At 66.8% G+C, this 24,905-nt stretch overlaps 2 protein-coding genes across 3 annotated transcripts; one reads left to right on the top strand and one right to left on the bottom strand.

The window, feature by feature from the left end:
- Positions 1 to 737: 737 nt before the first annotated feature.
- Positions 738 to 7,261, bottom strand: LOC104015829 (uncharacterized). Of its 2 annotated transcripts, none has more exons than XM_087733112.1 (4): positions 7,153 to 7,261; positions 4,542 to 5,176; positions 2,914 to 3,117; positions 738 to 2,332 (listed from the first exon to the last, which is right to left on the bottom strand). In XM_087733112.1, exons 2-4 carry the CDS (start codon positions 5,077 to 5,079, stop codon positions 1,305 to 1,307), a joined length of 1,770 nt encoding a protein of 589 aa, XP_087589238.1. In that variant the 5' UTR covers positions 5,080 to 5,176; positions 7,153 to 7,261; the 3' UTR covers positions 738 to 1,304. The 2 variants fall into 2 exon arrangements, with proteins under 2 accessions (XP_087589238.1, XP_087589246.1); XM_087733120.1 differs by having other exon boundaries at positions 4,542 to 4,940; positions 7,153 to 7,258.
- Positions 7,262 to 13,164: 5,903 nt separating this feature from the next.
- Positions 13,165 to 22,214, top strand: LOC148057714 (zinc finger protein 783-like). The gene is made up of 6 exons (XM_087733164.1): positions 13,165 to 13,319; positions 13,514 to 13,912; positions 14,515 to 14,641; positions 16,403 to 16,516; positions 17,422 to 17,532; positions 19,182 to 22,214. Exons 1-6 carry the CDS (start codon positions 13,296 to 13,298, stop codon positions 20,099 to 20,101), a joined length of 1,695 nt encoding a protein of 564 aa, XP_087589290.1. The 5' UTR covers positions 13,165 to 13,295; the 3' UTR covers positions 20,102 to 22,214.
- Positions 22,215 to 24,905: the final 2,691 nt, after the last annotated feature.

The following is a 24,905-nucleotide window of genomic DNA, read 5'->3' as shown; positions in this document are numbered from 1 at the left end:
ACAAGTGCTGGCCCCGAGCTGTGCCCGCTGCCCCAGAACCACGCAGGCAGCCGAGGCACGGACAACACAGCCCGAGGCTGCGGGTCCTGGTCCCCTCAGCCCTGGTCCCAGGGTGCTGGGCTCCCCGAAATGAGTGGGGTGAAGCTCGGTGCTGAGCCTGGGGTCGTTTGCCCCATGGGCTTGCCCCGCGCAGCCCACGGGCTGCGCGGGGCAAGCCCATGGGGCAAACGACCTCGTATCGGAGAATAGGGCAGGCCAGCGCGGCAGCGTGCCAGCAGCACCGGGGATTTTGAGTGGGGAGGAACCACAGGCAAGCGGCGAATCAGCAGCATGACACAGCAACCGAGCAGCGTTGGCACAAGCGAGCAGGGACCGAGGCGGCGGAAGAGGCTCGGGAACTTCCCCGAGGCTCCGCGGGGAGCCTCAGCACCCCCCGGGGAGGAGGATGGAGGGAAAGGGGCTGCCTTCGCAAGGGCAGGATTAATCCGTGCGTGTCCAACACGGGCGGCTCGCCACGGTGGGCATCGCTGCCGGCTCGGCACGGCGCAGCCGGCACCCGGCACAGCTCCTGGCCGAGAGGGGACCACGGCGCGGGAAGGCTGACGGCGGGCAGCATGGACTCCTCGCCGCGCCGCCCCAGCACCGAGTCCACACACAGAGACGGTTTTTCTGTTTTTTGGGGATTTTTTTTTAACAGAAGTTTATGGTTATATGCAAATTAGGTCATTAAATGATTTGCATAAAATGTTCGCACATCAGCGACTAAGTGTTCCTAACTCCCCACCCCCCGAAGGTAGTAATCCTACTCGACTAGCGCTGTCACACGGCCCCGCTGACACCCGCGCACGCCCACGCCTCCCCGCTCGCCCAGGCGCGCCCCACCGGCCACGCTCGCGGGCCCTGCCCCGGGGCTGCCCGCGCAGGCAGAGGCAGAGCCGTGGGCGCAGGCAGGCCTCCCGGGCGCTCGCGCGCTTGTGTTATCGCCGCCTGCCTCCCCAGGCGTTCGCGTGTGCCCAGCACGCTCCCAGCGCAGGGCAGGCGTGCGCAGCGCCGGCCGCCCGCGCCCCCTTGTACCTTCCCCGCGCTCGCGGGGGCCCGGGCGCGCCAGCGGGGCAGGCGCCAACCTTGTTGGCGGCCGCACGCTCGCGCACGCCTCCCGCGCGCACCCACGCGCACCATTCCCCCACGCGCACGCCCCTCTGTCCATGGCCGGGCACCCACCGCGTGGCCGGAGCCCTGCGCGCAGGCGCCGGGAGGGACGCAGGCACACCATGTCCTTCGCGGGACAGCGTCCCCGCCCATCCCTAGCTGTTGGTGAGGAAGAGCCGTCTGTGTCTGGAGGCAGAGCCGCGCGGCCGGCCCCGACGCCGGCCCCGGCCCCGGTTCCCGAAGGGGCTTCGGCTGGGCACAGCGGTCTCTCCCCAGCTGGCGGTCCCGGCCTGCGGCTCAGGGAAGCTGGGCTCGGCTTTGGGCTGCTCGAGGAGCGGGCTGGGGTCCGGCCGCGGCTCAGCCGGCGGCGCCTGGCTCTGCCGGGCGCTGGCCCTCTCCTGGCGCAGGTAGCGCAGCTCGTCGCGGATGTCCGTCAGGACGCCCAGCAGGCGAAACTGGAGCTCGCGGTCGCGGGCCCTCTCCTCGCGCTGGGTGGCCCGCTCCTCCTGCCACATGGCCAGCTCCTGGTGGTACAGCTGGTCCCACTGCTCCTCCAGGTCCAGCAGGTGATGGATGTTAGTCCTCCAGCTCTCCCGCCGGTCCTCCCGCAGGCGGGAGCAGCCCAGGCCGCGGGGCGGGCCGGGGGCGGCGGGGGCGTCCCCCGGGGGGGAGGCGGAGGAGGGCAGCGACTCCTCGGTCAGGGCCCCGTGCAGCGGGGAGCGGGCCGGGGGCTCCTCCTCTGCCGTTGGCTTCTCCCAGGTGGGCCCCATCAGTACCCTGGGCAAAGCGCCCATCTCCGGGCCCGGGCCCCCCGCCTGCTCCTCGGGGTGCGAGGAGTCGAGCCCGCGGCCCAAGGGGGGCAGGTCGGACACCCCCTCGTGGCCCCAGTCCGAGTGAGCGTCCACGGGGTTAAGAGGGTCCTCGGGCAGGGAGGTGACGGAGCCCTGGGAGCTGCACCTGCGGATCAGCATGGCCTGGCGGGACAGTTTCATGTCTTCCTCCGCAGACATGGGGGCCTCGGGCCCCGGCTGCATCCCCACGGCCCCGCCGTGGCCCCTCTCCACCTCCCGGCCTTCCCGTTCCTCCTCCTCTGACATGGAGGCGTAGGAGACGAGGGACTCGTTTCGCAGGGACGGGGAAATGGCTGACATGTCCGGAGTCCGCAGCTCCGGTCCCGACTCAGCTGGAAGAGAAGAGAAGCCCTCCGGTGAGCCCCAGCCGCTGCCCCTGCCCCCTGCCCCTCTCCGGCACACGGACATCCCCCTCACAGACATCCCTGCGGGACACAGCAGACCAACGTGCCCCATCCGTGCAGTCCTCACCCCTACTTGCCTCGCACGCCCCTCGTCCCCCCCTCAGTGAGTTCCCCAGGCCGCTGGGTGACACAGGGATGGCCACGGCCTTCGCCTTCCCTTGGATTTGCCGCCTTCTCCTGCCACCGCACAACCCTCAGCGGTTACAAAACTGTGCTCCGAGTTCCCAGTTACGCATCCGCAACCCTTTGGGACTCGCAGACCGGGAGACAATGGCACAGGCCGGGAAGGCGCAGGGAAGCGTCTCCGATCAGGGTGTCCCCCGCAGTGCCACCCCCAGCGCCGTGCCGAGGGCTGCAGCCAGCCCCGCCAGCAGCAAGACGCCGCACCGGGACTGGGCTCTCGGTGCAAAAAACCACCGCAACTTTTTACCGGCCGCCACGCTCCCAGCGGATCTCCGTCCAGACCCTGCGCCCTCCCTCCGCTGCCTAAAGCCCCGCAGCAGCCTTACCCGAACTGCTCTGTCCTTCCCCTCGGCTGTACTCGCAGATGACGGAGGGGTCGGGGCTCTGCACCGCCAGCCGGGGCACGGCGGAGCCCTCCACGTCCGGCAGGGACGAGGGCTGCCCGTTGGTGTCGATGTAGATGCTGGGGTGGCTGACGCCGGGCTGCAGGTGCATGAAGGACTGCTTGGTCGCGCCGGGGAAAAACAGATCTGCGGGGAGAGAGAGAATCCAGCCTCAGCCGCTGCAACGACAGTGCCGGCGGCTCACGTGCCCCCGCGGAAGGGCGGATGGGGCTCCCCAGAAGAAGGGTCCCACGGGAATCGGCCAGGGAGCGACGCTGTGCGGGGGACACGGTTGCACCGAGGTGCAGATGCTCCTCCTGCAAGGCCGGCCCATGCGATCGCTCGCCCTCACCCCCTCCAGGACCATTCTGAACTCGCCCAGCCCCGAGGGGGTTGGCATCCCCTAAATGTCCCGCAGGACTTCTTCCTCCAGCCTGGAGCTTTTCTGCTTTGCAGCAAGCCGGGCGTCTGGTTCAGAGACAGCCCAAGCACGAACCGAGTCAAATGAGACCCAGGCCACCCACCCATCCCCACGGGAACCTGCCGGGGCCACCCACCCATCCCCACGGGAACCTGCCGGGCTGAGCCGAAATCAAAGAGCAGAGGAAGGAGCAGGGACAACTAACCCTGGTGTCCTCTGGGGACGCAAAGAAGCCGGACACATCCCCTTTGTGGAAATGAAAGGGCAGGGGGGGTATTTGCCTCCTGGCCAGTAACAAAGCCCAGCCGGGGCGCACCCGCGGGCCCAGCCCAGCACTACTGCAGGACGGGTGTCGGGTCTTTCGCCAACATCTTCCCCCCGAGCATCTCTTGGGCGTTTGAGCTAAAGAGGCGTTACCCGAGAGCAGGACCGGCAAGAGGGCTCTGCGCTCTGCGGGAGGCTGAGACACGGGTTTGCTCTGCAGGCGACGGAGGGGTCAGAGGCACTGCGCCATCGAGAAGGCACGGCCCGCCCAGGGACCCGCAGGCTTCCCCCGGCCACGCGCGGCACCCGGGCGCAAGATGCTGCGGGAGGACGGTGCGACTTCGCACTGAGGCAGCTGCTCCCGCTCCCTCTGACCTCGGCCAACCACGGGGGACACTGACCCTGACAGGAACGGGGGAAATAAAATCCCATCCCATCTTTTACCGGCTGCTTTTAGACGGTATCCAGCAAGGCCAGGCACGGGGTCAAATTAAAGAAAGAAAAAAAAGACAGGAAAGACCCGCTCCCACAAAGCCTGAGATGTTCCCGTTGATCCCAGGTTATTTCCACAGTGGATTTTTAATTCCAGCGCACGCAGTTTCCAGCCCTGCTGGTTTGCTACTCAGGCAGGACAGGACCACGGCCCTGCCGGATGCCGTCATCCCGACACAAACCGCGCACGAGAGCAAAACCCCAAAGTCTCCTTCCACGATCCACGCCGCACCGGCTAGCACGGAACGCGAACGCTCGGCAGACCCCGGAGCTCGGGGGGACCGCGGCCTGGTGACGTTCTCAGGCCAGACATCATCGGAGAGCGCAGGTGGGGACGCAGCACAGGACTCTGCTACTCAAACTCTCCTCTCCCCAGAGAACCACCACGACTGACCTGGGTCCAAGATGATTTCGGGCTCCGAGTCGTGGCTGGCCTGCAAGAAGGTGGAAGCCACCATCTTCTCCAGGGGCGTGAGGCGCGGCTTGTGGAGGGGCCCGCCGGCGCGGTTCATCGGCAGGTGCTTCTTGGAGGTGATCTTTTTCTTGACGTCCAACCGCAGGTCGCGCCACTTGTGCTTGAGGTCGTCGATGGAGCGTTCGGTGTAGCCCAGGAAGTTGACGCGGCTTTGGATTTGGGTCCAGAGCTGCTTCCGCCGCACGGGGTGAGCCCGCAGGGCTTCAGACCCATACAGGGCGCTGAAATGCCGGACCACATTCCAGACCAGCGTCTCAGTCTCGTCATTGGAGAAGTTGGCCTTCCTCTTCCGGCCAGACGCTGGCATCGCCTGCGAGGCTGCGGCAGAGGTGGAAGGGGCACAATTGAACCTCGGTCCCCACTCCTCTCTGTCAGCTCCTGGGGGGAACATGGGGCTGCGGGAGCCCGAGGGAGCCGCGGAGGAGGGAGCCGAAGCAAGAGCCCCCGAGGCATCCATGGCAGGGGAGGCTTGGGCCGGGGAGGATCTAAAGAGCCGCTTCGGCACACCACGCGGCAGGGGGGCACCTCATCCCCTCGCCCCGGCTCGAGAGCACCTGGGAGGGGAGAAAAGGAAAGGGCAGCGGTGGGTGGCGGCAGTGCGGGGTGACGGCAAGGGCCCCCGGCCCTCTCCAACCAGAGGCACCCGGGGGCCCCCGGCCAGCTACCACGGGGGCCTCAGAGAGGGTCGTGGTCGCGGTGCGAGCATTGGGACCGCGACAGAGTCGGCGGTGAGGGTCACGACACGCACCTCGGGGCCGTGGCGAGCGCCTCGGCCATGGCACGCGCTTCGGGGCCGTGGCGAGTGCCTCAGGGCCATGCAGAGGGTGACAAGAAGCACCTCGGGGCCAGGCTGAGGGTGATGGGGAGCCCTCAAGGCCACAGCGAGGGCCTCGTGGCCACGTTGACAGCAAGGGCGAGTGCCTCCAGGACACGGCCTTGGCAAGCACCCCACGGCCATGGCAAGAGCCACAGCAACAACTTCAGGGCCACGGCCATCGCCTCTGGGCCACAGTGAGCACCACAGCGAGGGACCTGGCCATGGTGAGCACCTCAGGTCCACAGCAAGGGCCTCCGTGATGGCAAGCACCTCGGTGCTGTGGCAAGGGCCACGACCATGACGAAAGCACCAGGGCTGCGGCATGGGGCCTCAGGGCCATGGTGAAGGCCTTGGCCGCGGTGAGCACTTCAGGATCCCAGCAACGGCCTCAGGGCCACGGCACAGACCTCGGCCGTAGCACAGGTCGCGGGGACATGGCAAAGGCCTTGGCCATGGTGAGCATCTCAAGGCCATGGCAAAGACCTTGGCTATGATGCAGACCTTGGCAAGGGTCTTGGCCATGGTGAGACCCTCGGGACCCCAGTGAGCACCTCAGGTTGCCAGTGAGGACCTTGGGGCCATGGTGAAGTCCTTGGCCATGGCAAGCGCCTCAAGGCCATGGCAAAGACATTAGCAAAAGCCTTGACCATGGCGAAGACCTCAAGATCCCAGTCAGGGCCTTGGGCCCATGGCGAAGACTGTGGCCACGGCAAGCGCTTCAAGGCTGTGACGAAGACCTTGGCAAAGGCCTTGGCCATGGTGAACACCTCAAGCTTCCGTTGAGGGCCTTGGAGCCATGGCAAAGACTGTGACCATGGCGAGTGCTTCAAGGTGATGGCGAAGGCCTTGGCCATGGTGAACACCTCAAGTTCCCACTGAGGGCCTCAGGGTCATGGTGAAAACCATGGCCATGGTGAGTGCTTCAAGGCCACGGCGAAAGCCTTGGCCATGGCGAACACCTCGAGCTCTTACAACGGCCCTCAGGCCATAGCAAAGACCAAGACCACGGCAAGTGCTTCAAGGCCACGGTGAAGACCTTGCCAAAGGCCTTGGCCATGGTGAACACCTCAAGCTCCCGGTGAGGGCCTTGGGGCCACGGCAAAGGCCAAGACCATGGCGAGTGCTTCAAGGCCATGGTGAAGACCTTGGCCACGGTGAACACCTCAAGCTCCTGTTGGGTGCCTCAAGACCCTGGCAAAGACCGCGGCCGCGGTGCAGGTCCCGGGCCCCACGGTCAGCACCCGAAGGCCACGCCGTGAGCCCGGGCCAGGCTCTCGGCCCCGGCGCGCCCCAAGCGCCAGGGCGCAGGCCCCGACCCCCTCAGCCCCCCGGCGCCATGGCAAAGCCCTCGACCGCCCTCAGCATCTCCAGGCCCCGCCGAGATCCCTCCGGCGGCCACCGCAAGGCCTCGCACCCTCACCCGCCCTCCCCGCGGTGCCACGGCCTCTCCCCGCTCAGCGGCGGGGCTGCCCCGAGGGCGGGGGGGGGGGGGGGCGACCGGTTACCGGCTGCACCCCCAGGGCAGGGCCGGGGCCTTCAGCGGGCGGCTTTTGTTCGCGCTTCCGCCGGGCACCGGGGACAAAGGGGCCGGGGCCGTGCCTGCCCCCGGGAGGAGGGGGGGGGGGGGGGCCGGGGGCAGGCCCCGGCCGCGGCCGCAGGCCTTTTCCCCCCCCCCCCCCCCAGCCCCCCCCGGGGCAGGGCGGCGGCGCCTACCTGTGCCGGGACGGGCGTGCGAAGGGGGGGGGGGGGGGAACGGGGGACGGCGGCGGAGGGGCCGGGCTCGGAGGGGGGCTCAGCTCCGGCGGCGGCGGCGGGTAATGGCTCCCGCCTCGGCGGAACTCGCCTTCATTTCCTCCGCCTCCGAGCGGCGCGGCGCGGCGCGGCGCGGGCCCTGCGCGCGCCCGCCCTTGGGCGCCCCCTGGCGGCACCGCCGCGGAGCCGCGGCGCGAAGGGACGCGGGGGGGAGATGGGGGGGGACGGGGACGGGAGCCACGCACCCCCCACGCACCCCCCCCCGCCCCCGCCCCCGCCCCGCGCTCCGGGCCACGCGTGCGCCCCCGCCGCTCTGCACCCCCGCCGGGCGCTTCCCTCCGCACCCCGGCCCCGCACCCCATCGCCCCCGGCGGCCGCTTGCGCACCCGTGATTGCGCATCCCCGCGGGGGTCCCGCGGCGCGCCCCGGCCCTGCAACACCCCCCCCCCCCCGCTCCCCCGGGTGCTGCTTGCACCCCGGTAATTGTGCATCCCGCTGGGGGCTTTCCCGCGCACCCCGTCTCTGCATCCCGGGGTGCCCCTTCCTCTGCACACCGACGCCCCCACGCTGTCCCCGCACCCCCGGGGGAGCCCCGTGCACCCCCGTGATTGTGCGGCCCCCGTGGCCGCTCCCGGGGACCCCTTGCACCTCCTTCTTTTGCACCCCGATGTCCACACCCGCGGTACTCGCTGCCCCTGCGCCCCCGGCGGAGCCCCCCGCCCCCCCGTGACTGTGTGGCCCCGTGGGCACCCCCCGTGCACCCCGTCCCTGCACGCCCCGGGGCGCTGCTTGCACCCCCGTGGCTGTGCATCCCGGTGGGCACTTCCCTGCGCGCCCCTGGGTGCCCCTTGCACCCCCTTCCTTTGCACCCCAGTGTCCCCACCCATGCTACTCGTCCCTGCACCCCCACGATTACGCATCCCCGTGGGCACCCCCCGTGCACCCCGTCCCTGCACCGCTCCCCCCCGGGTGCCCTTTGCACCCCGGTGATCATGCACTCCTGTGGGCTCTTCTCTGTGCACCCCCTCCCTGCAGCCCCCCCTGATGCCACTTGCACCCCCGTGATTGTGCATCCCGGTGGCTAGTTCCCCGCGCGCCCCTGGGTGCCCCTTGCACCCGCTTCCTTTGCACCCCGATGCCCTTTGCACCCTGATGCCCCCACCTGCGGTACAAACTGCCCCTGCACCCGCGGGGGACCCCTGTGCACCCGTGTTGCACATCCTGATGGGCTCCTGGGTGCACCCTGCCTCCGCACCCCCGGGCTGCCCCTTGCACCCCGTGCCCATGCATGCCACCGGGCACCGTTCGGTGCAGCCTGCCCTGTGCACCCCCGGGAGCGCCCTCTCCCCCGTTTGCTCCGGCAGGCATCTGGGTGCCCCCTGCACCCCAGGGGGGACCCTGGCACCCCCTGCACCCAGATAGACACGTCCCGGTGCACCCTGCTCATTGCACTCTCTGCCCTGTGCACCCTGATGGTGCTCAGTGCCTCATGCACCCCCGTGGGTGCCCCTTGCACCCCGACGGCCACCCCGTGCATCCCCGCAGGCAACCCCTGGGCAAACTTACCCAGCGCCCCAACAGGTCCCTGGGTGCCCCCTGTCCCATGCAATGGGTGCCCCTTGCACCCCCTGCCCCCTTCCCCCCAACCCACACCTGGGTGCCCCTCGCACACACCGCTCGCTGTGTCCCAATGGGCCCCCTGCCCCGGGCCCCCCGATGGGCCCCCACCCTGCACACCCCAACAAGCACCCCTTGTGTGTCCTTCCCAGGTGTGTCCCAACCCCCCCTGTGCCGCCCCCGGGCACCGCCGCTCGGGTCCTGGCCGGGGTCCCCTCCGCAGGGGCAGCTGTGAGGGCTGGGTGCAGAGCACCCCTGGGTGCCATGCTGCTGTGGGGACACGTCTGTCCCCGGGACCGCAGGCTACGGGTTGGCCTGGCGGGTTCCAGCCACCGCTGGTTCTCTGTGCACACGCAGGGGGTTGTCCCCATGCCCCGTCCCACCTTGGGGACCCCGGTGTGGCAGAGGATGGCAGCGGTCACCGTGCCAGGGACAGGGTGCCCGGAGGCGCCTCTGAGGGCGCACGGCCCCACGTACACAGTGGGGCTGTGCAGGGGACCCTCGGGTGCACGTGGGTCGTCCGCCAGGTCCCCGCTGCCTGTGGGTGCTGCCCTGGGCCCTGGTACCCGGGCGGGGACGGCGCGCATCGGGGTGCCACGGGGGCCCAGGAGCAGGCACAGTGTCCCTGGGCCAGGACGAGGGAGGGGAAGGGGAGGTCTGGGGCGGCCCCGCTGCTCCCGGCAGCCCCGGGGGAGTGCAGGGGCTCTGCCCGGCTCATGGCGGGGCTGGATGTGACGTTAAAATATGACAACCACCACCCGTGCTGCGCTTTGCTGCATTCTGCCTTTTTAATGCCTGTTGCAAACCGCCGGGCACCGCACGATGACAGCAGCCGGTGGCACCCGGTCCCCCCGAGCCCCCACGGGAAGGAGCCACTGCCCCCGGCACGGGGTCACCCCAGCACCACCCCATGTCCCCCCCCAGCAAACACAACTACCCCACCCAGGGCAAATCCCCCCCAGGGGCAGCTCCACGACAGCTCCCGCCGGCTGCAGAAGCCACCCCCTGGGAGAAGGTTTTGGCAGCGGGTTTGTGCCTCCAGCGCTGCCACCGCCAGCCCCCGGCACTGCCCCGATGGGTGGCACCCAGGGCGCGGCGGCTCCACAGCCCCCGTGCATGGTGCTCCCCGCCGGGCACCCGCTTTGCCCCTGAGCCAGTCGGACCCACAGCAAACCCCATGGCACAACTCAGCTGGCACTGCCGCAGCAGACGGCGGCCAGGCCAATCCGGTGACAGCCCCCATGAGCGCCTGTCCCAGTCACAGGCACGAGTGGGTCCAGGCACGCGCTGGCCGCTCCGCTCACTGCTTGGGAGGGGCGTCCCTGACGAGGGCTCGCCCGGCGCTGGCCGACACCATGTGCACCACGTCCTCCAGCTCATAGAACGCCTGGAAGAGGTCCGGCGAGGTGGCCCGGCACTCCAGGTACCGCCGCAGCGTGGCCAGGCTCCCCCAGACCTCCCACTCCGAGGGGCAGGGCTGCACCGCCGCCGGCTCTCCCGTGTCCTCGCCCTCCGCTGTCCCCTCGTCCCTGTCCGCCTCCCTGTCGTGCTCCAGCTCCTCGTCCATCAGCGCGCGGCGCTCCCGCTGCTCCTGGCTGAGCGGGCCGGGCACCAGGGCAAGCGCCGGGGCCTCGGCGCCGGCGTCGGGGCTGAAGCCGGCGGCACGGAAGCAGCTGGCGATGAGCCCCAGCCGCACGTCGCCCCAGGCTTGCGCCAGCATGTGCAGGGCATCCAGGAGGGTCGGCTGCCCCGCGCCACGCTCCGCCGGCAGCCACCTCAGCAACCGGCGCCGGTAGTGGCCCTTGAGGTCACCGACGATGCCGCGGTCCAGGGGCTGGGCCAGGGCGGTGGCCGGTGGGACGAAGACCATCCTGACATTGGAAAGCTGGAGGTAGGGGTGCGCCTCGTGCTTGGTGAGGAGGAGGAGGACGCTCTTCCCCTGCCGCTGCATCCCCTCATTGAACTCCTGCAGCCACTCAGCAAAGAGGGGGGCGGTCACGGCGGCCAGGCTGCCGGCGCGGTAGCTCCAGGGCATCTGCCCCAGGTTGACCCCCTGAAGGCAGCGGGGCCGGGGGCTCTCCCCTACCGCCCGCAGCGGGACCTTCTCCGAGCCGTCAGCGTTGGTGCAGAGCAGGACTGTCAGCCGGTCGCCAGCACTCTCGCCCTTGCTGGGGGAGCTGGCCGGGAGGAGGACCCCTGTCTCCCCGCAGGCGTAGATCTCGGAGAGCGCGTAGCTGCGGAGGAGGCCGGGCAGCACCGTGCCGGCCCAGTGCTCGGCTGTGGGCTGCTCCGCGTCCCCTTTCTCTGCCGGCGGCTTCTTGAAGGCGAGGTTGTGGCGCGTCCCAAAGCGAGCCAGCCAGCCGCCACTGGGCTCCGGGTCGGGCTGGCCCAGCGCCTCGGCGAGGTGTTTGGCCTTGAGCTGGAGGAGCGGGCCGCTGACGGGCAGGTCGGCGGCGCGGGCGCCTTCCACCCAGCGCAGCAGGGCGGCCTCGAGGGCCACGTCCTTCCCCTCCCGCTTGCGTTTGCGCTCAGGGTCGCCGTTGCGGTGCCACTCGTTCAGGATCCGCTCCTTGTTCTTGATGATGCGGCAGATCTGGGGCTGCGACACCCCGAAGCGCTTGGCCAGCTCGCTCTGCGACACCTTGGGGCCTTCCAGCATCTCCAGCACCCGCACCTTCTCCGTCAGCGACAGCTCCTTCCGCTCCTTCCGGGGTGCCGCCGTCCCCTCCGCCGTCCCTGGGGAGCGGCCGGCACACGGGGCTGGGCGGCAGGGGCTGCCCGCGGCAGGGGACCCGGCCCCCAGCCCCGCCGGCTCGGCGAAGCCTCTTCCGCAGCGGCCGCAGGCGTAGGCGCGCTCCCCGCCGTGCACCAGCCGGTGCCGCACCAGGTCCGGCTTCTGCCCAAAGCCTCGGCCGCACTCGGTGCACTCGAGCGGCGGCTCCGCCGGCCGGCAGCGGCGGCTCTCGAAGGCAGGCGGCGGGGGGATGAACCCCCCGTTACCGGCACCAGCATTCGGCTCCGGCTCGGGGACACCGCAGTAGCTGCAGCCCCGCTCCCGCGGCGGGACGGGGAAGTCGCCGGGGCCGGTGCGGCGGGTCGGGGGGGATCCGGGCGGCGGGGACACCCCCTCCTCGCTCTTCACCTCCTTCCCCAGCCAGTCCCCTGCGGAGACGGGAGCGCGTTGGGGAGCGACCCCCTCACCGGGAACGCCGCGGGGCCGACCCCTCCAGCTCGGCAGGCTTCGGCCCGTCACCCCAGCCCGGTCCCAGCCGGTTCCCCGTGTCCCGCTCACCCTGGGAGGGGCCGGCGGGCCCTGTGCGCGGCCGGGGGCTCCGGTGCTCCCCGTAGCGCCCGGCCGCCGCTGCCACCTCCTCCCCTCGCTCCACCTCGGCCAGGATGTCGGGTTTGGTGACGGCGTAACCTGTCATGGAGACAAGAGGAGGGACAGCCGGTGATGCCGCCGGTGATGCCGCCGGTGATGCCGCCGCACGGCACCACAGCAGCCGGTCGTGAGGGGCCCGGGCTGGCGTTCGCCCGTCACGGCTCCCCGATGGGGACAGGGACACCGGCAGTCCCGCGGTGACCCCGCAGCCGCCTGCTCCCGCCACCCGCCGTGCCGGTGCCGCCGGCGCGGTGACCGGCTGCTCTGATGCACGACCGGCAGCGCCAGGGCTGGTACCGGGCAGGACCCGCCTGCCTCACCCAGGGCGACGGGGTGCTCCCGGTCCTCCTTCATGGCACCGGCACCGTCCCGGCTCCTCGGGGAGAGGCGGCGGCTGCTCCCGGTGCCGCTCCCGGTGCTGCCCCCGGTGCTGCTCCCGGTGAGGCCTCGCCTGCGGGAGAGCCGGTGGCGGTTGAAGGATGCGCCGCAGCGGGATGACGGCGCACGGCCGGCCCGGGGGGGGACGGGGCACCGGCGGCGCCCGCCTGTGGAGAGCGGCCGGTGCCGGGGCCGCCGAGCCCCGGTGGGCCGCGGTGCCGCCCCGGTGCCGCTGCCGTACCTGGCCCGGGCCGCGTCCCCGCCCGCCCGGTGAGGCCCGGCCGTGCCCGGTGCAGCCCCGGCCGCGCCGCCCCCGCCCCGCGCGGCCCCGCTGCCGTCGGCGGGAGCGCGCCTGCCGCCCCGCCCCCGCGCCTGTCGCCCCGCCCCGCCCCGCTCCGCTCCGCCTCGCCATTGGGCCGCCGCCAGCGGGCGCCGCGCGGATTGGCCGAGCTGCCGGCCAATCAGCGCGGGGCCGGGGGATGCGGCGGCGGCGGCGGCGGCTGCTGCTGCCCCGGCGCCGTCCCGCCCGCTCCGCGGTCCGCCCGCCGCTAGGTGTCGCTGTGGCGCCGCCCGCCGCCGCCGCCGCTCCCAGCGTGCGCCGCGCTCTCGGCATGGCCGCTCTGCCCCGCCGCTGCTGAGAGGCGCCGGGCCCGCGCCGCCGCCGCCCCGCTCCGCCCCGCCCCGCTCCGCCGCCGCCCCCGCCGCCCCCGCCGCCCCCCGCAGGGCCATGGCCGACTGGGCCCCCGCTCAGGTAAGCGCTGCCGCCGCCATCTCCCCCCTTCCCTCCCCCCCGCCGGCCGCCGCCCCCGGGGCCTGGCCCCGTCTCCCGCCTCCCGGGCCTGAGGGCTCGCAGCGCCGGTGCGGGCCTGTCCCGTCTCCCCCACGGAACCCCGTTCACCCCGCAGCCGGGCGGCGGAGCCCACGGCCCTGTCTGTGCCCCCGCAGGAGCTGGAGTGGGACATGGAGCCGCAGGAGCTGGCCCTGGAGCAGCCCCTGCCCGCCCCCGAGCAGGGCCCCGGCGGGGAGGCCGAGCTACCGGCCGCCGAGATCTCCCTGACGCTGGTCACCGAGATCCAGGCCGTGGACAGGAAGGTGGACGCCCAGGCCGCCCAGTTGATGAACCTGGAGGGGAGGATGAGGATGGCGGAAACCAAGCTGATCGGCTGCGAGAAAACGGCGGTGGAATTCGGGAACCAGCTGGAGAGCAAGTGGACCGCGCTGGGCACCCTCATCCAGGAGTACGGGCAGCTCCAGCGGCGCCTGGAGAACATGGAGAACCTGCTGAAGAACAGGAACTTCTGGATCCTGCGGCTGCCCCCGGGGGCGAAGGGGGAAGTCCCCAAGGTAACGGTCCTCTGCTCCGCGTCTTCGAAACGGGGTTCTTCCGCACGTACGCTGCGCTCGCAGCCCCGTTTCAGGGCAGCCGCCGTGCTGAGCGGGACGCAGCTTCCCTGCAGCTCTTTCCTCTAGCGCTCGGCGAGAGGCGCCAGCACAGGCCCCTTCGCGTTAATTGCGTGCCGCTCGTTATAGACACGCGATCCTCGCCAAAGCGCATCGGCCGCTCTGCGCGGGGTTGCAGACTCCTTAGCGTGGCCGGAGCCGTGTTTGAGTCGCGCGGAATTGATGTGGCTCAGCCCCGTCTGCCTGCCCGGGTTTGGCAACGTGTGCCCGGTTCCTCTTCAGAGGCAGAACCGTGTCAAAAATGAAGTGGGAAAAGGGTCTGTCGTTGGGTGCTGGGCAACGCGAGGGGGTGGGGGCGGGCAGGTGACGAGGGAGAGCCGCGTCCTGTCCCTCGCAGGCAGGGGGGAAGCTGCCTGGGGAAGGAGCGGGCGTTGCTGCGTGGAACTGTCCTGTGCGGTGCTCGAGGGGTTTGAAGGAGAAAACGTCCCTGGTTGTTTTCTTCAACAAGAAGCAAAACGCCTGAGCGTGTGACGCTTCAATTGCAGGTCCCCGTGGCGTTCAACGATGCTTCGTTTAACTTCTCCGAGGAGGAGTGGAAGAGCTTGAACGAGTGGCAGAAGGAGCTGTACAGGCATATCATGAAAGGCAACTACGAGGCCGTCATCTCGATGGGTAAAGACGGGCTGGGGTTTGCCCTGAGCCTTCTGATGCGCCAGGTTTTCCCGGGGCCTGGCGGATGGAAGCACCGCCGTGCCTGGCAGGATCGGGGAGGGCGTGCTGGCCCGGGAACGCGTTACGCCGGCTTTCGACAGCAGCCCTGGCAGTTAGTTCAGTCCTCCCCGGTTCAGTGTAGCGGTGGCTGGACGTCACAAGCATCGCTGCAGTGACCGCGTCTCTGTGGCCGGTGGGAGCCGAGCGGGCACCTGGGTCGTGAGGAGGAGGGGAAGCGAGGGGACCCTCAAGCCAAGCAAAGATGGGGAAGAGGGGAGTTTTCTTTGTCACGCCAAGGTCCACAGATCCACTGCGCTGGGTGCATCAGCCTGCTCGCCGCTTAGGGCAGCAGAGGGGTGCCTGGCCTCTGAGGTTCCTTCCAGGCCTTTCTGTGCAGAAAGTCCTTCAGTCCTTCTGCTGCAGAGCCTTCCGTAAGGCAGGAGAGCGAGGTTCGTCAGCTGCCTGCCTTGGTGCTCTGTCTGACCCCAGCCTCAGCCCAGGGAACGTTTTTTTGCACAAGCTGTTGCGGCGTCTGCCCCTGTATCGCCAGGGGTAGAGCTGGGGAGAAGCAGCCGGCGAAGGCAAGCTCTGCCTTCTGCTTTCCCCTCCGGCAGCTCAGGGCAGCGCCATCGCAGCTAAACGAACGTGCTCCGCTCGCTCCTTCCAGTCCCGGCTGCGGGGATTCCCTCTGGGGGACGCGTTGCCTTCGCGAGCACCTACGCGTGTCCCGAGAAGTGACCTTGCCTTGGCTGGACGTCCGCGTGCAGCGGTGGGAGCGCAGACACCGTCCCTGGTAGACGGGCGTCTCCCCCCTGTGCTGAGGCCGCTGCTGTGCAGGCTCACCTGCCATCCGACTCTGGGTGAGCCAGGCCTTTTGTCCTTTTATTTTTTTTTCCTTTCTTCCTTTATTTTTTTTGGACAGAGGTCGTCTGCAGTCCCTGTGTGTAAGGGAAAAAGGTGAAGGATAAATACGCGCCCCCATTCTCCTGTTTAAAAACCAGTCCCGTTTCCTACTCTGGGGGCGCAGGAACGTAACAGTCCCGCTGAAGGGGATCTATGGATCTGAGCCTGGAGCTTAGAAAAATGTATCTGTGCTTCATCTGAAGGTTTCCTTTGAGTAACGAGGTTTAGGGGTTTGGCCCTCATATAAGGCGAACGGATCCACCAGAGCAGCGGTGGAAGTTAATACCCAGCGACTCACACTTGTTTGGAAATGAAGTTTTCCGCTCTCCGCCCTAGGAGAGGTTGCGATTGTCCCCTTTCCCCCGCCAAAATCCGCAAGCAGCCTGTGACTCGGACGAGTAGGATGGAGCGGTCCTGGCTGGAGGGATCCGCATGGGGAGGGCACTTCCCCTGCTGCCGCTGGCTGACAGCTCTGGTGCTGTCCCCGAGCTGAAGTCCCCATTGTAATGGATCCGCGGACCTTAGCAGAGAGGAGAAGAAAGGAAGCCTGGAGGTAAGCACAGATGCATTTTCTTATTCTCCTCCTCACGCTGCAGGCTGGGAGGTGCTCCTCACCGGAGCAGGGTGTGCTCCTGCAGTCCGCTCATGTTCCCAGGGCCCAGCCAAGGTGAGCGGTGCAGATGTGTGAGAGCATCTTCTTAAGCCTCTCTTTCCATTACTCGTCATCCCCAGCAGCGAAGGAAGGTTGGTGGGCGAAGGTTTGAGAGTCTCTCTCCTGCGAGGGCAAAGGAAACGTTCTGATCCTCTTTTTACCTGCAGATGCTGCCATTTCGAAGCCTGACCTCCTGTCACGGATTGAGCAGGGAGAGGATCCCAACGCGGAGGATCAGGATGACTCTGAGGGAGGAGAAACCCCTACAGACCCCAGCACCGGTGAGCCATACGGTTCTGAGGACTCGGTGGGGAGGTGGAAAGCAAACACGTGGCTGCCACCGCCCGCCCGCACTCTTCTGCTTGCCTCTGCTGTTGACTTTTGCCGGCTCTGTCCTGGGGTACATGGTCAACAGCTGCCTGAACACGAGCCAGCAGGGTGCCCAGGTGGCCAAGAGGGCCAGTGGCATCCTGGCTTGTATCAGGAACAGTGTGGCCAGCAGGAGCAGGGCAGGGATCGTCCCCCTGTGCTGGGCACTGGGGAGGCCGCCCCTCGAATGCTGTGCTCAGCGCTGGGCCCCTCACCCCAAGGCGGCCATGGAGGGGCTGGAGCGTGGCCAGAGCAGGGCAGCGAGGCTGGGGCAGGGGCTGGAGCCCAAGGCTGGGGAGGAGCGGCTGGGGGAGCTGGGGGGGCTCAGCCTGGAGAGGAGGAGGCTGAGGGGAGCCCTCATCGCTCTCTGCAACTGCCTGAAAGGAGGCTGGAGCCGGGGGGGTCGGTCTCTTCTCCCCAGGAACAAGCGATGGGACGAGAGGGAACGGCCTCAAGCTGCGCCAGGGCAGGTTTGGGTTGGATGTTAGGAAAAATCCCTTCCCCAAAGGGCTGTCAGGCCCTGGCCCAGGCTGCCCAGGGCAGGGGCTGAGTCCCCATCCCTGGAGGGATTGAAAAGCCGGGGAGATGTGGTGCTTGGGGACATGGTTTAGTGGTGGCCTTGGCAGTGCTGGGTTAACGGTTGGACTCGATGATCTTAAGGGTCTTTTCCAACCTTAACGATTCTATGATTCTCTGATTCTATGACTTTGCTTTGCTAGTCAGCTCTCACCCGATGCAGCCATCTCTCCCGAAATCCTCTGTAAAGCAGCTGGGAGGCGTGAGCGTAAACTCCTGTCGTTCTTTCTCCTGTGCACAGAGTTTTCCTTTCCTGGTCCCGATGACAGCTCGTGGAGTAAATACGAAGAGACTCTGGCTGAAAGCCACGAGGGCTCTGAGGAAGAGGAAAGCATGGAGGTCCCCAGTACATGTGAGTTAGAGAGGCGGGCTCAGGCTCTTGGCGCTGGCCGGGGATCACCGGGGTGAGATCCTGCCTGCGCCGTGGTCTCTGCTGGGCTCGCCTCAAGAGTCAGCGTGGGCGCTGGATGGCAGCCGAGGCAGAAGGATGGCAGACGCACAGAAGAAGCTGCGGTACACGAGCAGCAGGCTGTAAAAGCAGCTGCGGGCTGGCTCGGGGGTGCGGATCACCTGTACGGTGTCGCATCACTCGGCAAGGTAGCGTGTTTGGCCAGCCTCGAAGCAGAGATGAGCGGGAGTGGGCAAGCTTCGATGGCGTTAGCAACAAAGTTCTTAAAAGTCTTTTCCAGGAGTGTGTAAAGTGATATTTTTCACAGCTTTCTCTGTCAGCCAAACGTGAGGCTTCTTGTGGCGCAGCGAAAGGGGTGTCCTTGTCACCACCCCATCACTCCAGCTCGCTGCTCTGGAGCACGGGGACACGGGAGCCGCTTTGGGAAGCGTCCCTTGCGAGGATGTGCTTTTGGCTTCCCGGTCTCCTTCTCAGAAGCAGCTCAACTGTTCTGGCTGATGCTTTTCCAGAATTTCAGCCTGATGCAAACAAAGCGGCCTGTTTTCAAGCCGTACCGTTAGATGTCTGGCAAAGTGACAGGCAGATGAAGAGCCCTGCGATAGGGAGTGCCGAGCGGTCTTCTCTGGGCACGCAAACGCTCGGCACGGCTTTACCTTCTCGCCTTCTGCAGAAACCTGTGGTTTTTTCAGCCCTCTTCTCCACATCCCCAGATCCTCTGGGCTCTTTTCATCCTCCATTTGCCAGGGTCCTTGGTGGTTGCTTTGAGTTGCCACTTACACCATGGGAGATCCTTCGGCCCCTGGCACTGTACAAGCCCAGAAAGAAAAGAGGTTTTATTCCCCTTCCCTCAATTTTTTTGCCTTTATCCTGAACAACGTTCTGAGAGGCCTGTTCTGTGCTCAGCGCTGGGCCCCTCACCCCAAGAAGGACACGGAGGGGCTGGAGCGTGGCCAGAGCAGGGCAGCAAGGCTGGGGCAGGGGCTGGAGCCCAAGGCTGGGGAGGAGCGGCTGGGGGAGCTGGGGGGGCTCAGCCTGGAGAGGAGGAGGCTGAGGGGAGCCCTCATCGCTCTCTGCAACTGCCTGAAAGGAGGCTGGAGCCGGGGGGGTCGGTCTCTTCTCCCCAGGAACAAGCGATGGGACGAGAGGGAACGGCCTCAAGCTGCGCCAGGGCAGGGTTAGGTTGGATGTTAGGGAAAATCCCTTCCCCAAAGGGCTGTCAGGCCCTGGCCCAGGCTGCCCAGGGCAGGGGCTGAGTCCCCATCCCTGGAGGGATTGAAAAGCCGGGGAGATGTGGTGCTTGGGGACATGGTTTAGTGGTGGCCTTGGCAGCGCTGGGTTAACAGCTGGACTTGAGGATCTCAAAGGTCTTTTCCAACCTAAACCATTCTATGTTTGTAAGTCAAAATACTTTGGCTTTTTCTGTGTTCCAGTACTGCTTAGGTAGCTCCCAGATGGGACTTGCAACCCTGTAGTGCCGGGTACTGTCCTGAGTGTGCAAAGCAGAGACCACCTCTGCCCCGAGAGAATTGCGGTCTAACTAACGAGGCAGTTGTTATCTCAAAGAAATGACATGAATGTCTCTGCTCTGCCAGATGAACAGCAGTGTGATGAGGAAGGTCCCGAAAGCCTTGAGCTTCCTAGCTCGCTGGCAGGAAAGTGGGAAGAGGTTTTCTCAAGCCCAGAGGAAGAGATGAAGCCAAGCAGCAAGGGCCGTAGCGGATCCACCCCGCAGCAGAGAACCGCAACAGGCAACGGGCTGAGGCGCTCCGCTCGCCGCGGGAGAGACTTGGCCAAGAAGGACGCTGCTGAGGACGTGGCCGCCGAAGAGGGGCCGTACATTTGCTGCGAGTGTGGGGAGAGCTTCCTGGACAAGCAGCTCTTTGCCACCCATCAGAAGGCGCACGCCAGCGAGGAAGCCTGCACTTCCCTGGAGCACGGAGAAAGCTTCAGGCAGAAATCCAAAACAACCCCTACAAAAGCCCAGGGGCCCTCCCGCTCCAAACCGGCCAAGCGCCCTGATGGGGAGAAGAGCTCTGGTTTCAAGTACGGCTTTGTCAGGCGCCAGGTGAACAACATGGTGGAGAGGCCGTACACCTGCTCCCAGTGCAAGGAGAGCTTCAGCCTGGAAGTGAGCCTTATCTTGCACCAGAAGCTCCATACGGGGAAGGGCGACGGGCCGCTGACGTGCACCTACTGCGGGAAGGACTTCCGAGACCTGTCCAAAGCCATCCGCCATCAGCGCATCCACACCGGGGAGAGGCCGTACCAGTGCACCGAGTGCGGGAAGAGCTTCATCCGGCGGGACCACCTGCTCAAGCACTGGCGCGTCCACACCGGCGAGACCCCCTACCAGTGTCCCGTCTGCGGGAAGCACTTCCGCTACAAAGAGTCTCTGAATTGTCACCAGAAAATCCACTCCCGCAACCCCCGGCCCATGGAGGATTCGCAGCACAACCTGGAGTCGGCAACTCAAACCGGCCATTTCTGCGTGAAAAAAGAAACTAAGCAGTAGCGCTGCGGTGGGAGGCCGGGGCAGAAGGGCTCGCGGTGACGATAACGGTCTAGCAGGTGGACGTGCAGCATGATGGGAGGTGAACTTGTATCGCAGCTAATCCATGTGGTCATGCTACAAAGCCCGCTTTGTTGAAGCATCAAAGGAATTCCTCTTAAAAACTCTGATCGGACGGCCTAGGCACCTCTTCGACCCCGCGGGGTTCTGTGGGACTTCCATAGCGGCGTAGGCCTCGTACTAGTTGTCCCCTACGCAGGTTTGGATTTTGCCTGTAGAGAATAATCCCGAGCGATTCTCTGGGGTCCGTATTTAGCAGGTGTTTCCCCACCTATCTTTGTGCATATTCAGGAGTGACAAGCTTTCGCTTTCTTTTTTCCACTCGTTTCACCGCAAGGCTGGAAGCGCGAGGGAGGGAGGGAAGGAAGGAAGGTGCCATTCCCAGGCAACCGGCCGCCCGCTCCCGTTGCGTTGCCGCACCTCGAACGGCAGCCCCGTGCTGCGAGGCCGGGGCTGGGATGAAGGGAAGAGAGGCGAGGCAGAAACCGTGGTTAGGGGCACGACGCAGGATTTGTCGAAGGCAAAAAAAAGCGGAGAGGAGAGAGCGGCAAAGAGCAAGATGAGAAAAAGTAGGTGCAGGAGGAAAGGACGGGCAGGAGAAGGGGCTGAGGACATTGGAGCAGGAGGAGTCGGGAAGGGCAGCGTGTGGAGGCGGTCGGGTAACTCACCCGAGGAAGACGCGTCTCTGTTCTTTTGAAGGATGTTACTGGCACCAGCGGGGCTGTGCTTTCCCTCTGGCCCAAGGGAACGGAGCCGCTGGTCCGTCACACGAACTCCTGTCAATGAAGGCGATTTTATTATTATTTTTTAACTGGGTTTGGTCTCACACTCAGGTAAGTCAGATGAGTGAAAGCAACTTCTCCTAACCCCTGTAAAGAGCTGTTTGGTTTTTAGTTAATCTACAAGTAGTATATTATTATTATTATTAATTATTATTATTATTGTTATTATTATTGTTATTATTATTATTATAATACTACAAGGAAATGTGTGGCACTATATTTCACAGTTGATCTAAAACTCGTACATGTATGAGCTAACTGACCGGAGTTTTTCAGACGTCTGTGTAAATATTGGTTGAGTTCTCGGAGCTAATCGGTGTTGTTCTGAGGTGGCTGTAAGTGGTGTCTCTTCCGCTGTGTATCGTCAGCTGCTGGTTCGTGATCGTGTTTTGTAATAACTTTTGTAAAGTCTGTCAATACAGTGTTTCCATTCTGAAGCCCGTGTCGGGTGAGTGATCGCAGCCCCGGTCCCCTCGCTGGCCTCTGTGTTTCGTCCTTGCTCGCCCCTCTCCTGCGCTGACGCCTGACGCGCCCTTGCCCAGCACCCGGCTGTTATTTATTAGCGTTTTCCAGGTAATTTGCAGAACTGGTGAACTGCGCAAGCCCAGCGGGCTCTGCTCAGCACTGTTACTGTCCACGCTGAGCATCCGGGGAGCCAGAGCCGGCAAGCGAGGCTGCTCGGCGCAGCTCTGGGGCTGCTGTGGTTGGTGTCCGGCGTTCGGGGCTCGTGTTTTTAAGCTTTTTCTCTGCTGCCGCTACGGCTGGATGCAGACTTCGGTTTTATGCGAGAATAACGTCACAGCTCCGGGAGCTGATCTGCGCCACGCACAAATAGGGCTGCAGCAGTGGCCAAGGAGTCGCCGGCCGCAGCCAGGCGCTGCTGCGGGGTAGAGCCGGGACAGTCCCGTGCCAGAAGCGCCGGCACATGCGGCTGCGGTGCTGCCCTGCGCCGTGGAGCTGGGATGTCGTGGACTGGCCCTCCAGCACTGACTGTGGCCTGCTGCGGCGGGCGAGAAGAGCCCCGGCGTGCTCTGCCGAGGGTCCGGCCACCAACGCTGTGGGTTCGTCTCTCGCCAGATGGGGTGGCCTGGCCCCGTGGCGTCCCGGAAGAGCCGGAAGGACCTTGGCATGCGGGGCCGAGCTCGCTCCTGCCCGCTGCCCACCGGAGCCACCAAGCCGGGCCGCGCTGGATTTGCATCACCGCTTCCTCGCTCGCACGTACCTAAATTCTTTGTACCGGGGCTCCCAATAAACTGTTCCTGCCAGGCCTGGCCCTGCTGGGCAGCGCCCCGTTTTCTCTCGCTGGGCAGGGGCCTCGCGCGTCCCGGGGAACGCGGTGCCGGCTGCCAGGGCTGAGCCGTGGGGCTGGCGGGGGGGCAGCGGGTGCCCCGCGGTGTCCCAGGAGGGTCCTGCCCTTCCCCAGCAGCCCGTCCCCCAGCGCTGTGCCCGCCTGGGCTGGGCCCCTTCGGCCTTCGCCCCCTCGTCGCACCCTGGGGGTGCCGGGGGGTCCCCTCGCTCCTGGGGTGTTGGCAGAGGAGAGACTGGCGCAGCCCCAGAGGCACCAGCATCCCGGGCTGCTCCTGGGCCTCTGCCCCGGGACCTCGGCTGTCCCCGTGTCCCCAGCTGTCCCCGTGTCCCCTCTGCCACCTTCCCCCTGCTCCCCCCGTCCCCGGTGCCCTGGGCTGCAGCTCTGCAGTGGTGGCCGCGGCTGGAGCAGATGGGGCCCAAGCCCTGGGGCTGGTGGAAGCTCCCATTTCTCCTCTGTTCCCATCCTGGAGCGGGCACAGGGCAACCGCCCGGCTCCTGCTCCCCTGGGCCGCGGTAAGGAGCTGCCCGCCGTGCCGGGGTGCCTGGGCGATGCCGCACACGGGGTGCTGGGGGGGATGCGTTGCCCCTCCAGGCGCTCTTCCTTGCCAGAGCCTGGCACAGGGGTCGGTCCCCTCTCCCAGCCCTGCCCGCGGTGCAGCCTGGCCTCCGCCGGAGCCCCCCAGAGCCCTGGCAGGGCCCACGGGGTTTTTCTGGCTCGGGACCAAATGTGGGATGTGGACAGGGCCCGTGGGGCCTCTCCGTGGGCCCGAGCCAGCGTGGGAACGTGGCACTCGCGGCCCACGGGTCCCCGGCCTCGCTGCCGGGCTGAGACCGGAGGGTGCCGGGGCTCCTCAGCCGGCCCAAGCCGTGCCGGGTGACCCCGGCCGAATCCCCACCGCGCTCTCTGGGGCTGGGGCTGCCCCGCGCAGGGAGGGCTGTGGGGACGGGGGTGGCGGGGAGGGAGAAGGGGCGAGCGCGTGGGACGGCTCGCGGCAGGGGGAAAAGCGCCGCGCTGGATCCGGCAGCCCGAGCGCAGGGCGGCTGCCGGCGGTGGCGAGGCTGAGCGCAGCTCCTGGTACCAGCACACGGAGACACCATACGTACACACGTATGTTTTTGTGGCGTACACGTGCGCTGTGTGTGTATACATACTCATACGTATGTGGCCGGCAGCACAGGTCATGGACACACAGCACTCACACGGACACAGCACCAGTGGCCGCATCCTGATCCCTCTCTGGCTGGTCATGATGCAGGTCCACAAGCGGGAAATAAATATACACCATAAATATACACCGTAAATATACACCGTAAATATACACCGTAAATATACACCGTAAATATACATCGGGACCCTGCGCACCGCGTGGGTCCCCCCCGCAGCTGGGCCCAGGCACTCCCTCTGCCCAGTAGCTGCCGCTGGATCCCAGTCTCCCCAGTTGCACTGGGATGGACAAGGCCCGGGGTGGTGACCCTCCCTGTCCCAAAGCTGCTCCCGGTGTCCCCTCCTGACGGTGTCACCCCAGATGGGGGGGCCAGGCGTGCCTCCCCGAGACGCGGGTGCCGGTGGGCAGCCTGCGCCCCCCGTGCCGGCATCGCAGCGGCGACGGGATGCGGCCTCATCCCGTCCCCCTCGTCCCCTCCCTTTTTCCGCACTCCAAAGGGTTTCCTGCCCTTCCCTGTGTTCCGTGTCGCCGACTTCCCCCCATTGTCACCCCGTGCCGGGGGTCCCCGAGGTCAGGACCGGGCACGAGGCCGAGTGCCGGGGGCTGCCGCCACGCACGGGGCCCTGCCGGGGCTGAGCACGGGAGCGGCTGCACTGGGGCGGGAGGGGACAGGAGAGGATGGGACAGAGTGGGATGGGACGGGATGGGATGGATGGGACAGCACAGGAGGGGAGGGGAGGGGAGGGGAGGGGAGGGGATGGGAGGGGAGGGGACGGGACGGGACGGGACGGGACGGGACGGGACAGGAGGGGATGGGATGGGACGGGAGGGGAGGGGACGGGATGGGATGGGATAGGACAGGGTGCGATGGGACAGGATGGGATGGGGTGGGGATGGGATGGGACAGGATGGGGTGGGACGGGATGAGATGGGACGGGATGGGATGGGACAGGAGGGGACAGGACGAGATGGGATGGGACGGGATGGGATGGGACGGGAGGGGATGGGATGGGATAGGACAGGGTGGGATGGGATGGGATGGGACAGGGTGCAATGGGATGGGGTGGGGATTAGGATGGGATGGGATGGGACAGGAGGGGATGGGACGGGACGGGATGGGACAGGGTGCAATGGGATGGGGATGGGATGGGCATTAGGATGGGATGGGCATTAGGATGGGATGGGGATGGGATGGGATGGGATGGGCATTAGGATGGGATGGGAGGGGCATTAGGATGGGATGGGATGGGATGGGATGGGATGGGGATGGGATGGGATGGGATGGGCATTAGGATGGGATGGGATGGGATGGGATGGGATGGGATGGGATGGGATGGGATGGGGATGGGATGGGACGGGACAGGAGGGGACGCGCCGGGATGAGCAGACAGGGCTGGGGTGGGATGGGCCGGGCCCGGGCCGGATGGGATAGGAGAGGCGGGGCCGGGCCGGGAGGGTCCGGTCGGGCCGGGATGGCCCGGGTCGGGTCCG

The sequence above is a fragment of the Nipponia nippon genome, unplaced genomic scaffold (genome assembly GCF_047370975.1).
Source record: "Nipponia nippon isolate SJK-2023a ecotype South Korea unplaced genomic scaffold, ASM4737097v1 scaffold_1, whole genome shotgun sequence".
Lineage (NCBI taxonomy): Eukaryota > Metazoa > Chordata > Aves > Pelecaniformes > Threskiornithidae > Nipponia > Nipponia nippon.
Note: the sequence above shows the minus strand (reverse complement) of the source record. Positions and strands in the feature narration are given on the sequence as shown.